The sequence below is a fragment of the Mya arenaria genome, chromosome 10 (assembly GCF_026914265.1).
Source record: "Mya arenaria isolate MELC-2E11 chromosome 10, ASM2691426v1".
Lineage (NCBI taxonomy): Eukaryota > Metazoa > Mollusca > Bivalvia > Myida > Myidae > Mya > Mya arenaria.
In genome coordinates, this window is record NC_069131.1 from 36563799 (window position 1) to 36580148 (window position 16350).

General features: G+C 36.5%; 1 protein-coding gene across 1 annotated transcript; it reads left to right on the forward strand.

Annotated features, from left to right (window-relative positions):
- Nucleotides 1-655: 655 nt before the first annotated feature.
- LOC128205055 (Golgi-associated plant pathogenesis-related protein 1-like) lies at nucleotides 656-15213 on the forward strand. Its single transcript, XM_052906460.1, has 4 exons — nucleotides 656-1061; nucleotides 12238-12422; nucleotides 14359-14436; nucleotides 15006-15213. Exons 1-4 carry the CDS (start codon nucleotides 874-876, stop codon nucleotides 15152-15154), a joined length of 600 nt encoding a protein of 199 aa, XP_052762420.1. The 5' UTR covers nucleotides 656-873; the 3' UTR covers nucleotides 15155-15213.
- Nucleotides 15214-16350: the final 1137 nt, after the last annotated feature.

Below are 16350 nucleotides of genomic sequence, written 5' to 3' on the forward strand. Positions count from 1 at the left end.
TATGTTTTACACCTAGAATGTGAAATTATGCAAGAAAAAATACCCAAATAGTAAAGGCATATGAATAAATTTAAATGAAAAAAGGGGAATATTTAAAATAAACTTTGTTAAAAATTCGAAAACTTTAGCAATTCTTCTCCCAGGTTGAAAAAAAACACACTAAGAAGCTTCAGGTTTCCCAGTACACACACTATATTATACTTTACTTAATATATGCTTAGCTGAAACAAAACAAACTACTATCTAGTTCTATTTTCACAAAAGCCATATTATATTATTTTATTTCATTTTGTTTTAATTTATTTTATATCATTTCATATTATGTTATATTATGTTATGTTATTTATGTTATGTTATGTGTTATTTTATGTTATGTTATTTTATGTTGTTTATCTTTTTTATATTATCCAAAACAAAAACAAAAACCGAGATTTAAATTAATAAACCTTAAATTCATTCACAGTCCGTATAAACAGTGATGCAAAACCTGCGACGATCTTAAAAGTTGGTTAAAATCATAACAAATACTAAAAATGTAATCGATTGAATACATACTAGGTATTAATAGATCTTGTTTTGATCTGTATTGAAAATGGATTAGTCTCCAATATTCGATAAACATGAAAGTTTGTCCACCTTTTATATCAACCTAAAACTGCATACGGACTAATAAAATACCAATTTTATTTTAGTCTTAAAACATCAGTTTCTGGGCTTATGTTCTATAAAGTGATTGGGATATTTATATTTATATCTTAAGCTAAACAACTCCTTACAATTTAAGAACTAACTAGGGAGATTTTTAGTTAAATGTGTCAAGCGGACGCATTTTTATAAGTATTCAATTAAAAAAAGTTAAATAAGGCAAACGAAATGGGGTGCGGATCATCATCGTCAGCTGCAGCGCCGGAAGGACAACAACCACAGCAACAGCAACAACGGCAAGAACAACCACAAGAGCAGCAGAAACAACAAACAAAATCGACCCCAGCAAAAAGTTCTTCAAACGAAGGTGTTGGGGAGTTTTTGAAAGAGGGACTTGAGGCTCATAACAGATTGAGGTTCGTTTTATATTGACCAATTCAACATAATTTCTGATCCAGTAAATATATATACAGTCGAACGCCGTTAGCTCGATATGACCAATTTCTTTCTACTGAAGATTAACATGATCGCTTGGCTCGAATTTCCCAAGGCTCGAGGTATTTTCGCCGGTCCCTGGGAGTTCGAGCCAAGGGGGTTCGATTGTTTATACTCCCCGATATGCGTAGTGTACCATTTAATATTCTGGCCCCGATTTCTCGAAACTTCTTAAGTCCCTTATAACAGGATTAAGCTAATCTCACTATGTTTGTTGTTCTATAAAATGTGTTATATTTACTTCTTCAAGAATTTTTAGAAAGTATGTAGGAATAATCTGTATGATTATCAGAATTAACCATTTTTCATTGATCAAAATCCATTTTCAATATGTATTTTGGCTGATTGAAATAAGCGACTTAAGCCTGTTAAGCTTAAGAAATTTCGAGAAATTGGGGCCAGGGAATTAAAAATCTCAAGCCAAGTCTACCTAGTCAAAATTTCTCGAGTGGCTCAGGATCTCACCCACGGGTTGATTAAAAATCCCGACTACGAGGAATCATCCGATACTACGTTTAAGCTGTAAAGTATAGTCGAATAAAATATTTACTTTCAATTAAAAATATTTTCAAAGACATACATGTGATTCATTTTTTGATTGAGTGTTCCGTATATTTAGTTTTGCGCTCTCATATAATCTTCTCTTTTAAGAGGATTAATTGCCATTATTCAGTTTTAGGTCATCTGTCAGTACTTATACAGCCTTATAAATAATTTAATAAGATCATTTCAAAATGACCGTTCGTAACCATGTATTATTATTACGCAATCGTTTTACAAATACATGAAAGTGTATTCAATGAAAGTCCAAAAACTGACAATTGAAATATTATTGAATGACAATAGTGAAAATACCACTTTTGAAGTCGTATTTGACAATTATGCCATTTCTATAGATGATTAAGTTTTTTTTTTAAATGTCTCTATTAGGCTCGTGTTAGTCATGTTTATAAATCAGCAACTCTTATACACGCTACTTACGCTCGTACTTGTCATGTTTATAAATCAGTAACTATTATACACGCAACTTACGCTCGTACTTGTCATGTTTATAAATCAGTAACTCTTATACACGCTACTTACGCTCGTGCTAGTCATGTTTATAAATCAGCAAATCTTATACACACACCTTACGCTCGTACTAGTCATGTTTATAAATCAGCAACTCTTATACACACACCTTACGCTCGTACTTGTCATGTTTATAAATCAGCAACTCTTATACACGCAGCTTACGCTCGTACTAATCATGTTTATTAATCAGCAAATCTTATACAGGCAACTTACGCTCGTACTAGTCATGTTTATAAATCAGCAACTCTTATACACGCTACTTACGCTCGTGCTAGTCATGTTTATAAATCAGCAACTCTTATACATGCTACTTACGCTCGTACTAGTCATGTTTATAAATCAGCAACTCTTATACACGCTACTTACGCTCGTACTAGTCATGTTTATAAATCAGCAACTCTTATACAGGCAACTTACGCTCGTACTAGTCATGTTTATAAATCAGCAACTCTTATACACGCTACTTACGCTCGTGCTAGTCATGTTTATAAATCAGCAACTCTTATACACGCTGCTTACGCTCGTACTAGTCATGTTTATAAATCAGCAACTCTTATACACGCTACTTACGCTCGTACTAATCATGCTTATAAATCAGCAACTCTTATACACGCTACTTACGCTCGTACTAATCATGCTTATAAATCAGCAACTCTTATACACACACCTTACGCTCGTGCTAGTCATGTTTATAAATCAGCAACTCTTATACACGCAGCTTACGCCCCTGCTAGTCATGTTTATAAATCAGCAACTCTTATACACGCAGATTACGCTCGTACTAGTCATGTTTTTAAATCAGCAACTCTTATACACGCTACTTACGCTCGTACTAGTCATGTTTATAAATCAGCAACTCTTATACACACACCTTACGCTCGTACTAGTCATGTTTTTAAATCAGCAACTCTTATACACGGTACTTACGCTCGTGCTAGTCATGCTTATAAATCAGCAACTCTTATACACACAGCTTACGCTCGTACTAGTCATGTTTATAAATCAGCAACTCTTATACACACACCTTACGCTCGTACTAGTCATGCTTATAAATCAGCAACTCTTATACACGCACCTTACGCTCGTACTAGTCATGCTTATAAATCAGCAACTCTTATACACGCTACTTACGCTCGTACTAGTCATGTTTATAAATCAGCAACTCTTATACACGCACCTTACGCTCGTACTAGTCATGCTTATAAATCAGCAACTCTTATACACGCTACTTACGCTCGTACTAATCATGTTTATAAATCAGCAACTCTTATACACGCACCTTACCCTCGTACTAATCATGTTTTTAAATCAGCAACTCTTATACACGCACCTTACGCTCGTACTAGTCATGTTTATAAATCAGCAACTCTTATACACGCTACTTACGCTCGTACTAGTCATGTTTATAAATCAGCAACTCTTATACACGCACCTTACGCTCGTACTAGTCATGCTTATAAATCAGCAACTCTTATACACGCACCTTACGCTCGTACTAGTCATGTTTATAAATCAGCAACTCTTATACACGAAGCTTACGCCCCTGCTAGTCATGTTTATAAATCAGCAACTCTTATACACGCACCTAACGCTCGTACTAGTCATGTTTATAAATCAGCAACTCTTATACACGCAGCTTACGCTCGTACTTGTCATGCTTATAAATCAGCAACTCTTATACACGCTACTTACGCTCGTACTTGTCATGTTTATAAATCAGCAACTCTTATACACGCTACTTACGCTCGTGCAAGTCATGTTTATAAATCAGCAACTCTTATACACGCTACTTACGCTCGTACTAGTCATGTTTATAAATCAGCAACTCTTATACACGCTACTTACGCTCGTACTTGTCATGTTTATAAATCAGCAACTCTTATACACGCTACTTACGCTCGTACTTGTCATGTTTATAAATCAGCAACTCTTATACACGCTACTTACGCTCGTACTAGTCATGTTTATAAATCAGCAACTCTTATACACGCTACTTACGCTCGTACTAGTCATGTTTATAAATCAGCAACTCTTATACACGCTACTTACGCTCGTACTTGTCATGCTTATAAATCAGCAACTCTTATACACGCTACTTACGCTCGTACTAGTCATGCTTATAAATCAGCAACTCTTATACACGCTACTTACGCTCGTACTAGTCATGTTTATAAATCAGCAACTCTTATACACGCTACTTACGCTCGTACTTGTCATGCTTATAAATCAGCAACTCTTATACACGCTACTTACGCTCGTACTAGTCATGCTTATAAATCAGCAACTCTTATACACGCTACTTACGCTCGTACTTGTCATGCTTATAAATCAGCAACTCTTATACACGCTACTTACGCTCGTACTAGTCATGTTTATAAATCAGCAACTCTTATACACGCTACTTACGCTCGTACTAGTCATGTTTATAAATCAGCAACTCTTATACACGCTACTTACGCTCGTACTTGTCATGCTTATAAATCAGCAACTCTTATACACGCTACTTACGCTCGTACTAGTCATGCTTATAAATCAGCAACTCTTATACACGCTACTTACGCTCGTACTAGTCATGTTTATAAATCAGCAACTCTTATACACGCTACTTACGCTCGTACTAGTCATGTTTATAAATCAGCAACTCTTATACACGCTACTTACGCTCGTACTTGTCATGCTTATAAATCAGCAACTCTTATACACGCTACTTACGCTCGTACTAGTCATGTTTATAAATCAGCAACTCTTATACACGCACCTTACGCTCGTACTAGTCATGTTTATAAATCAGCAACTCTTATACACGCTACTTACGCTCGTACTTGTCATGCTTATAAATCAGCAACTCTTATACACGCTACTTACGCTCGTACTAGTCATGTTTATAAATCAGCAACTCTTATACACGCTACTTACGCTCGTACTAGTCATGCTTATAAATCAGCAACTCTTATACACGCTACTTACGCTCGTACTTGTCATGCTTATAAATCAGCAACTCTTATACACGCTACTTACGCTCGTACTAGTCATGTTTATAAATCAGCAACTCTTATACACGCTACTTACGCTCGTACTTGTCATGCTTATTAATCAGCAACTCTTATACACGCTACTTACGCTCGTACTAGTCATGCTTATAAATCAGCAACTCTTATACACGCTACTTACGCTCGTACTAGTCATGTTTATAAATCAGCAACTCTTATACACGCTACTTACGCTCGTACTAGTCATGCTTATAAATCAGCAACTCTTATACACGCTACTTACGCTCGTACTAGTCATGCTTATAAATCAGCAACTCTTATACACGCTACTTACGCTCGTACTAGTCATGTTTATAAATCAGCAACTCTTATACACACACCTTACACTCGTGCTAGTCATGTTTATAAATCAGCAACTGTTATACACACACCTTACGCTCGTACTAGTCATGTTTATAAATCAGCAACTCTTATACACACACCTTACGCTCGTGCTAGTCATGTTTATAAATCAGCAACTCTTATACACGCAGCTTACGCTCGTGCTAGTCATGTTTATAAATCAGCAACTCTTATACACGCAGATTACGCTCGTACTAGTCATGTTTATAAATCAGCAACTCTTATACACGCAGATTACGCTCGTGCTAGTCATGTTTATAAATCAGCAACTCTTTTACACGCAGCTTACACTCGTGCTAGTCATGTTTATAAATCAGCAACTCTTTTACACGCAGCTTACGCCCCTGCTAGTCATGTTTATAAATCAGCAACTGTTATACACGCAGCTTACGCTCGTGCTAGTCATGTTTATAAATCAGCAACTCTTATACACGCAGCTTACGCTCGTGCTAGTCATGTTTATAAATCAGCAACTCTTATACACGCAGCTTACGCCACTGCTAGTCATGTTTATAAATCAGCAACTCTTATACACGCAGATTACGCTCGTGCTAGTCATGTTTATAAATCAGCAACTCTTATACACGCAGATTACGCTCGTGCTAGTCATGTTTATAAATCAGCAACTCTTATACACACACCTTACGCTCGTGCTAGTCATGTTTATAAATCAGCAACTCTTATACACACACCTTACGCTCGTACTAGTCATGTTTATAAATCAGCAACTCTTATACACACACCTTACGCTCGTGCTAGTCATGTTTATAAATCAGCAACTCTTATACACACACCTTACGCTCGTACTAGTCATGTTTATAAATCAGCAACTCTTATACACGCACCTTACGCTCGTGCTAGTCATGTTTATAAATCAGCAACTCTTATACACGCACCTTACGCTCGTACTAGTCATGTTTATAAATCAGCAACTCTTATACACACACCTTTCGCTCGTGCTAGTCATGTTTATAAATCAGCAACTCTTATACACGCACCTTACGCTCGTGCTAGTCATGTTTATAAATCAGCAACTCTTATACACGCTACTTACGCTCGTACTAGTCATGTTTATAAATCAGCAACTCTTATACACACACCTTACGCTCGTACTAGTCATGTTTATAAATCAGCAACTCTTATACACACACCTTACGCTCGTGCTAGTCATGTTTATAAATCAGCAACTCTTATACACACACCTTACGCTCGTGCTTGTCATGTTTATAAATCAGCAACTCTTATACACGCTACTTACGCTCGTGCTAGTCATGTTTATAAATCAGCAACTCTTATACACGCAGATTACGCTCGTGCTAGTCATGTTTATAAATCAGCAACTCTTATACACGCAGATTACGCTCGTGTTAGTCATGTTTATAAATCAGCAACTCTTATACACACACCTTACGCTCGTGCTAGTCATGTTTATAAATCAGCAACTCTTATACACGCAGATTACGCTCGTGCTAGTCATGTTTATAAATCAGCAACTCTTATACACGCACCTTACGCTCGTGCTAGTCATGTTTATAAATCAGCAACTCTTATACACACACCTTACGCTCGTGCTAGTCATGTTTATAAATCAGCAACTCTTATACACACACCTTACGCTCGTGCTAGTCATGTTTATAAATCAGCAACTCTTATACACGCAGCTTACGCTCGTACTAGTCATGTTTATAAATCAGCAACTCTTATACACACAGCTTACGCTCGTACTAGTCATGTTTTTAAATCAGCAACTCTTATACACACAGCTTACGCTCGTACTAGTCATGTTTATAAATCAGCAACTCTTATACACACACCTTACGCTCGTGCTAGTCATGTTTATAAATCAGCAACTCTTATACACGCAGCTTACGCTCGTACTAGTCATGTTTATAAATCAGCAACTCTTATACACACACCTTACGCTCGTGCTAGTCATGTTTATAAATCAGCAACTCTTATACACACACCTTACGCTCGTACTAGTCATGTTTATAAATCAGCAACTCTTATACACGCTACTTACGCTCGTGCTAGTCATGTTTATAAATCAGCAACTCTTATACACACACCTTACGCTCGTGCTAGTCATGTTTATAAATCAGCAACTCTTATACACACACCTTACGCCCCTGCTAGTCATGTTTATAAATCAGCAACTCTTATACACGCAGCTTACGCTCGTACTAGTCATGTTTATAAATCAGCAACTCTTATACACGCAGCTTACGCTCGTGCTAGTCATGTTTATAAATCAGCAACTCTTATACACACACCTTACGCCCCTGCTAGTCATGTTTTTAAATCAGCAACTCTTATACACGCAGATTACGCTCGTGCTAGTCATGTTTATAAATCAGCAACTCTTATACACACACCTTACACTCGTGCTAGTCATGTTTATAAATCAGCAACTCTTATACACGCTACTTACGCTCGTGCTAGTCATGTTTATAAATCAGCAACTCTTATACACACACCTTACGCTCGTGCTAGTCATGTTTATAAATCAGCAACTCTTATACACGCACCTTACGCTCGTACTAGTCATGTTTATAAATCAGCAACTCTTATACACGCAGCTTACGCTCGTACTAGTCATGTTTATAAATCAGCAACTCTTATACACGCTACTTACGCTCGTGCTAGTCATGTTTATAAATCAGCAACTCTTATACACGCAGCTTACGCTCGTACTAGTCATGTTTATAAATCAGCAACTCTTATACACGCACCTTACGCTCGTACTAGTCATGTTTATAAATCAGCAACTCTTATACACGCAGCTTACGCTCGTACTAGTCATGTTTATAAATCAGCAACTCTTATACACGCAGTTTACGCTCGTGCTAGTCATGTTTATAAATCAGCAACTCTTATACACGCAGCTTACGCTCGTACTAGTCATGTTTATAAATCAGCAACTCTTATACACGCAGCTTACGCTCGTGCTAGTCATGTTTATAAATCAGCAACTCTTATACACGCTACTTACGCTCGTGCTAGTCATGTTTATAAATCAGCAACTCTTATACACGCTACTTACGCTCGTGCTAGTCATGTTTATAAATCAGCAACTCTTATACACGCTACTTACGCTCGTGCTAGTCATGTTTATAAATCAGCAACTCTTATTCACGCTACTTACGCTCGTGCTAGTCATGTTAATAAATCAGCAACTCTTATACACGCTACTTACGCTCGTGCTAGTCATGTTTATAAATCAGTAACTCTTATACACGCTACTTACGCCCCTGCTAGTCATGTTTATAAATCAGCAACTCTTATACACGCTACTTACGCCCCTGCTAGTCATGTTTATAAATCAGTAACTCTTATACACGCTACTTACGCCCCTGCTAGTCATGTTTATAAATCAGTAACTCTTATACACGCTACTTACGCTCGTGCTAGTCATGTTTATAAATCAGTAACTCTTATACACGCTACTTACGCCCCTGCTAGTCATGTTTATAAATCAGTAACTCTTATACACGCTACTTACGCCCCTGCTAGTCATGTTTATAAATCAGCAACTCTTATACACGCTACTTACGCTCGTACTAATCATGTTTATAAATCAGCAACTCTTATACACGCACCTTACGCTCGTACTTGTCATGTTTATAAATCAGCAACTCTTATACACGCAACTTATGCTCGTACTAATCATGTTTATTAATCAGCAAAATTTATACAGGCAACTTACGCTCGTACTAGTCATGTGTATAAATCAGCAACTCTTATACACGCACCTAAATAACTTAATATCAGTAAATATTTTTTCTGGATTGTAAAGACATTTGTACTGATAAAAATACACTCCTGCCCCCCGTTTGCATATTAGTTATGTAATACGTAAACCTTACGCTGCATAATAGTGCGCGGGAACTGCCGTAAATTTACGGGCAAAATCTATGCGAAACATATCCTAACTATTTTTTTTATAGTTTTTATATACATTTCACGAAAGATATCTCAAACCGAGTGTATCGTATTGGTAACGTATAACCGACATTGCTATCTTCACAACTTAGTATTATCTATAATTCGCGATCGCCGTCAGTTGCGGAAAATTGTTAATCCGAAACACCGCTATTCCGAAGTAGTTTGTTGGGTCCTTTCGATTTCGGATTAATGGTGTTCAACTGTAGTTTTTTAACGCTGTTAATTCCAAAAACGAGGGTAACCCAGTGCCGTAGCAAGAGGCACATTTAAACCGAGGCAGCCCATGCACGCTCCCTCCTATTTTATTTCTTGGACTTCTCTTAGTTTGCCACTTGACGACACTTCGGCCCTATAAAACCACCGTTAAATTCGTATAATTGGCACTTTATATACATTCTCATTTTAATAAGCGAGCGTAAAGAAAATAATTTAATTGATTTATATATTGGTATTATGACCCAGGGACGAGCTCAGTGGAAAAGGCGGGGTTTAGTGATAAAGTAAGCAAACATTGATTCAAGATACACATATATGTATATTAAACATTTAATTTTGTTTGCTGATTCAAAAGCAAAAAAAAAACTTCGATGTCCGGAATCGCAATCACAGAGTCTACGTGCAGTCTATTGGAATATTTTTATAAACAAATATGAAAGCCAAACGATTAAGACAAGCGTCTGACATGGCTGATCGTTTCCATGTTTTGAGTCTTCTGATTGCGCCAAAAACTACGTTCGCACAAACAGAAACCCACAGGTAATCTTTAAATTAACTTACAGATTGCATCAATGGCGGGGAAGTCGTTTTCGTCACACATTTTAAATCCTTCTTTGAGTGACGCAGGAGTGTTTCCATCTTCTTACATTGGTTTGAAATTTGCATTCGGAACTCCTCGGCCATTTTATCGAAAACAACCTCGGATGTATTTGGACGGTTTACATACTCAAAAAGTGGTACGTTTAAGTCCGCTGCAAATAGATCGCGTAGTAATCTTATTTAGCAGTTGAACTTTATGACTTAACTCTTGGGAATCTTAATTATGTTTGCACTAAAACACTTCACGGGCAATCAATTTAAACTGAGATCAATAAATACAACTCTTAAACACTACATTTAATTAATGATATTATTCAAAAATTTACGAACTACTTCAACTGATGTACCGGCATACATCCGAGGTTGTTTTTTGAAAAAAGGAAGTTCGTTTAAAAATGTTTGACTGATTTTGTATTCAAAGCTTAACAGAAGATGGTCATGAGTTCCAGGTAACAAATATGTCCCCTCTTTAACGTGTTCCAATTGTTCAGGTGAAGTAAAGTGCTGTATTACGTGGTCTAAAATGGACAGAAGTGATAAAGCTTATAATGGTTCGTCACTGATGTATTTACGCCATCATTATCCCTTTGATTTGGTCTGGTTTCCTTGGTGATATATATATTTGTATAGCTATTATAACTGACCTGTCATAAATCTCTATAAAATAGTCTTATAAATGCAATTATATACCGCTTTCAATTGACTTCAAATAACTTGCCGCATCTTGTTCGTTAAAAATATCTTAAATGTGATGAATATATGTTCATAATGGACAGGGTTCTAATGGAATCCTTTCTTGATAACCATCTCGTAACCGAGGGAATCGGGAAAGTCTGTCCTTTTGACGTCCACTGAAACATGACTAATAGTCGTTTCCTCCTCATACTATGGTGGGTCGGCTAAAACGTCAGACACTGCGCATTTACATGGCATGTTTATTTTGCGTAGTTGTGAAAAGAGAAAGTATGTTCATGTGTTCATAAAATTGCAAATCGATGTAACCTGGGTGCATGATGAGACAACTACTGGATTTAAACAATGATTTCGACAATGCATGACATAAATTATTTAGCATGAAGATCAACGTCAGTAATCCGAGCCTGAACGCCAATTAATGAATGCCCCATCAAAAACTTTCTCTCAACAATTGTTAGGACTATGTCCCATTGTTATTGGCTGCAGCGATATAAACTGCGCAACATTGGATTAGGAAAGTTTTTCATCATATGTGCGTATCCAGTTCATAAAGAAGTTATTATTTCCGTTCTCGCGGTTTTGGACCATCTCCCTCTGAGAGGAATTCCCCCTGCTAAACGTTTAATAACAACTTATATAATGTCCATGGAACATGCGATAATTCGTTGATAAAATTTGTGTATATTGTCTAGGCTATTATAAATATGAAATATTTGAAATGCATGCGGAATCAATTGAATAATACGGAGTGCCATTCTCTACATAGAGCGTGCCCTCAATGCGCGAGCAAAAACGCATTACATTGTACAGAGACCCGGCAGTGCTAAATGATAGCAAAGAAAATGCCTCGTTCTGGCTCAATATCTGTTGCTACGGCATTTTTCATAATTAAATGTAACATTGTTGTCGTTTCACGAATTTAGAGGTCAATCTTATTAATTTTCATTTTATTTGTTATTTTTATTTATTTGCTCTCCAAATTTTTACCGAGGCAACTCCCTCGGTGTGCCTCAGTGTGGCTACGGCGCTGTTTAAACCATGGATATTTACGATCTGAAGCCTTGCGATCTTTATTTGAACACGGCCCTGGCAATTTCGAACGGTGGTTCACAGTCCCTTATACTGTCAAAAAAAAGAACGTACAAGTGCGATCATGTACATATATATATTCCAGACAACCACACCAAGCACCAACAATGACTCTAGCCGATGACCTGAACGTCTACGCACAGAAATGGGCAGATAACCTCGCCGCCCGCGACACAATGGAACACAGCAATTGTAAGCTGCCCTCAGGGGGAAGTGTCGGGGAAAACCTATACATGTGCTGGTCCAGTGATCCCAAAGCCGGAGTCAAAGGTGAGATTTATGTTGGTGTTTTTCTGGATCCGTGTACTAGTAGTAACACACTTGATAGTCAATTCAGGGCTCGCTGGTTCGATTCCCCGCCGCACAACTGTACATAAAATATTAATCGTTTTCCGGGAAGGAGGTTAAATTGGGGTTCAGTGTGACAGTGCTATATACTGGCGCGCATTAAAAAAACCCAGGATAGCTCTTACCGGAGTTACATTTTGTCTGTGCACTTTGCTCCAAAAAAACTAAAATGAATAACAGTCTTTTCGGAGCACTTGCCGAATTGGCCTTGCCCAAGTGCGAGTATAAATAAGCTTACACACACCACCAACCTTGTTTTTCTATTGTGTGTGGTTTTACTCGAAAATATAATGGTTGGTAGCTTGTATTAAAAAGTATGCTTTTATTAAGGTTAGCCATCCGTCATTTATAGGATGCAAATATGTGTCATGGCATTTTAGATATTAACATAGATATTATGTTTATGATTAATGTATATTGATTAACCATTTCATCTTCTTTGTATTGAAAACATTTTTGAATAATACCATGATGACGCAGCTTTTATGATATATGCTATATTAAAGGGAGGTCATTCAACAAAATTATACTATGCTTATATGGCAGTTTTATCAATTAGTTTCTTTAAAAGCATACTATCTTTATAAAAATAACTCTCAGTGAAAGTTTTAAAACAACCAAACTTAACATGTTATTACTTTAAAATGAAACTTTGTAGCATCAGACTCCGTTTAGTCATGATATGATTTATTCATTTGAAGCATTAGGCGCCGTTCAATCATGATATGATTTATTCATTTGTAGCATGATTGATATGATTTATTTATGTGTAGCATTAGGCGCCGTTCAATCATGATATGATTTATTCATTTGTAGCATGATTGATATGATTTATTTATGTGTAGCATCAGACGCCGTTCAGTCATGATATGATTTATTTATGTGTAGCATCAGACGCCGTTCAGTCATGATATGATATATTCATTTGTAGCATGATTGATATGATTTATTTATGTGTAGCATCAGACGCCGTTCAGTCATGATAGGAATTATTTATTTGTAGCATCAGACGCCGTTCAGTCATGATAGGATTTATTTATGTGTAGCATCAGACGCCGTTCAGTCATGATATGATTTATTCAACATTGTAGCATGATTGATATGATTTATTTATGTGTAGCATCAGACGCCGTTCAGTCATGATAGGAATTATTTATTTGTAGCATCAGACGCCGTTCAGTCATGATAGGATTTATTTATGTGTAGCATCAGACGCCGTTCAGTCATGATATGATTTATTCAACATTGTAGCATGATTGATATGATTTATTTATGTGTAGCATCAGACGCCGTTCAGTCAAGATAGCAATTATTTATTTGTAGCATCAGACGCCGTTAAGTCATGATAGGATTTATTCATTTGTAGCATTAGGAGCCGTTCAGGCATGATATGATTTAATAATTTGTAGCATTAGGCGCCGTTCAGTCATGATATGATTTATTTATTTGTAGCATCAGACGCCGTTCAGTCATGATATGATTTATTTATGTGTAGCATCAGACGCCGTTTAGTCATAATATGATTTATTCATTTGTAGCATTAGGCGCCGTTCAGTCAAGATATGATGTATTCATTTGTAGCATTAGGCGCAGTTCAATCATGGTACGATTTATTCATTTGTAGCATCCGACGCCGTTCAGTCATGATATAATGTATTCATTTGTAGCAGTAGGCGCAGTTCAATCATGATATGATTTATTCATTTGTAGCATCAGTCTCCGTTCAGTCATAATCTGATTCATTTATGTGTAGCATTATACGCCGTTCAGTCGTTCCGTCATGTTAATATGATGAAAATAGTTATTCCTTTTTAGCACCTGACGCCGTTTAGTCATGGTATAATCTGTTCTGTTTTAGCGTCAGACGCCGTTCAGTCATGGTATGATGAAATCAAGGACTACGACTTCAGCAAACCTGATTTTGCGATGGACACAGGTATGTTGTAGACATAATTATTTTATTTTCATTTACTGGTATCAGGGGTGGTATTCAATATTCAACTTAAGTTCATTCATCATTATCTTATTTTTACTCTATTGGTCAGATAGTAATAACAAGTAATCCGATTAGCTACATCGTTCTAAGATCCAATTAAGACCAATATTGAATGCCAGCCCAGTGCTCATGGTCACAAATAGTATCAACCCTAAAAATAAACCCAAGAATCAAACTCAAATACTAACTTCAATGTAAATTTCTTTTCTTTGAAAGCATTGATGGTAAAAATGACAATAAAGCTTTTTTCAACATCGTTCAATCATGTTGTATAAAACAAACAATATAATTAATGACTAACAATCCTATCGGAGCCCCTGCCGAATGGACCTTGCCCTAGTGCGAGTATAAATAAGCTTTCACACCACCACCAACCTTGTTTTTTTAGTTTTGGGTGTTTTTTTTTTTCAAAAAATAGTTTAGAATTAATTGCAAAATCCATTGCCAGTGGTGAAAATCGTATACTGGGGATTGAATCATATATCGTTATTTACTTTCCAATATTTCAGGTCACTTCACCCAGGTTGTTTGGAAAGGCTCCACCGAGCTGGGCATGGCCTGGGCTAAGGCTAAGGGCGGATCCATCTACGTCGTGGCCTCTTACAGGCCAGCGGGAAACATGATGGGAGATTTTGAAAACCACGTGCTTCCAAAATAATTATGAGACCTTGGAATTTAATCGTTAGAAAAATAAGCACACATATTAAAGCTGCACTCTCACAGATAAACCTTTTTTTTTTTTTTACTTTTTTATGTTTTGTCTTTAAAGAGCAAATTTTTGCGTAAATATCTGCAAACCAATAATTTGCTGACAAAACATCAGATCGCAGATTTTAATATTTTCGTTCGAAAAATAATGTTTTATGGCTAAAAGTCTTACTAACGGTTTAAGAAAAATGCATTCAACATCAATTTTTGAACGTAAATATGAAAATCTGCGATCTGATTTTTTGTCAGATGTCTTATATAACTGGTGTCCATGGATTTTCGCATAAAATGGCTCATTCCAAGACAAAAAAAAAAAAAAGTTGTCAAAACGTTCAATATGTGAGAGTGCGGCTTGAAAGACAAATGAATAAAACATAATAAGTATTTAAATATATAGAAAAAAAATGCATCAAGCGTGATTGGGGTGTTTTAATCTTGGCCATTCATTAAAATAGTTTTATTTTATTTTTCATCATAATGCAAAGTCGTTAAGGATGAGTTGTTTTATTTTGGACTTCAATTTTTTTTGTTTGTTTAATTAACCTGGGGACCGTTGTTACAAATGACTGGTGCATTAGATGGTCCCATATAGTGTTGCAAGCTATGCAAACTTGTAGTTGAATTCCGTTGGTTGGAGAAAATGTAGAAAAGAATTGCCATGTTCAGTATGGTTTAAAGTTTCGAAAGATGTAAAATAGGATTATTTATATTTGATCAGTTAAGTGACTTCAGATTTTTAAGGATAACAAAAGTTGTGAATGGTAACATTACTACGACCCGATATCTAGTAAATTAAATGTATAACAAAGCCTATCAGTGTGTTCCACGGATTGTGACAACCAATCAGTTTACAGATATATTTATTACACGACCTAAATACCAGGTGGTTGCGTCAGTAACACGTGTCATCGAAGGACCATTGCACTTTCGCATTGACTGAGAGAAGATCCCTGAATACCAAGTTTGCTGTAACCATATTGAGCCATCAGACCTCGTGTAGACATCTCCACAAACCCCTCTTACTCGATCCTACTCCATTCCACCACACTTCCAATTTAACTTTAAAATTTTAGCTACTCATGGTGTGTAAACTTATTTATTCTCGCACTCGGGCATTTCCCATTCGGCAATTGCTCCGATAAGATT

What these genes read in the sequence shown, in the direction of transcription:
- LOC128205055 (XM_052906460.1), top strand. Translation starts at nt 874, where the DNA reads ATGGGGTGCGGATCATCATCGTCAGCTGCAGCGCCGGAAGGACAACAA. An exon ending in GAGGCTCATAACAGATTGAG is followed by an intron (nt 1,062 to 12,237) that starts GTTCGTTTTATA and finishes TATATATTCCAG; the next exon opens with ACAACCACACCAAGCACCAA. An exon ending in TGATTTTGCGATGGACACAG is followed by an intron (nt 14,437 to 15,005) that starts GTATGTTGTAGA and finishes CCAATATTTCAG; the next exon opens with GTCACTTCACCCAGGTTGTT.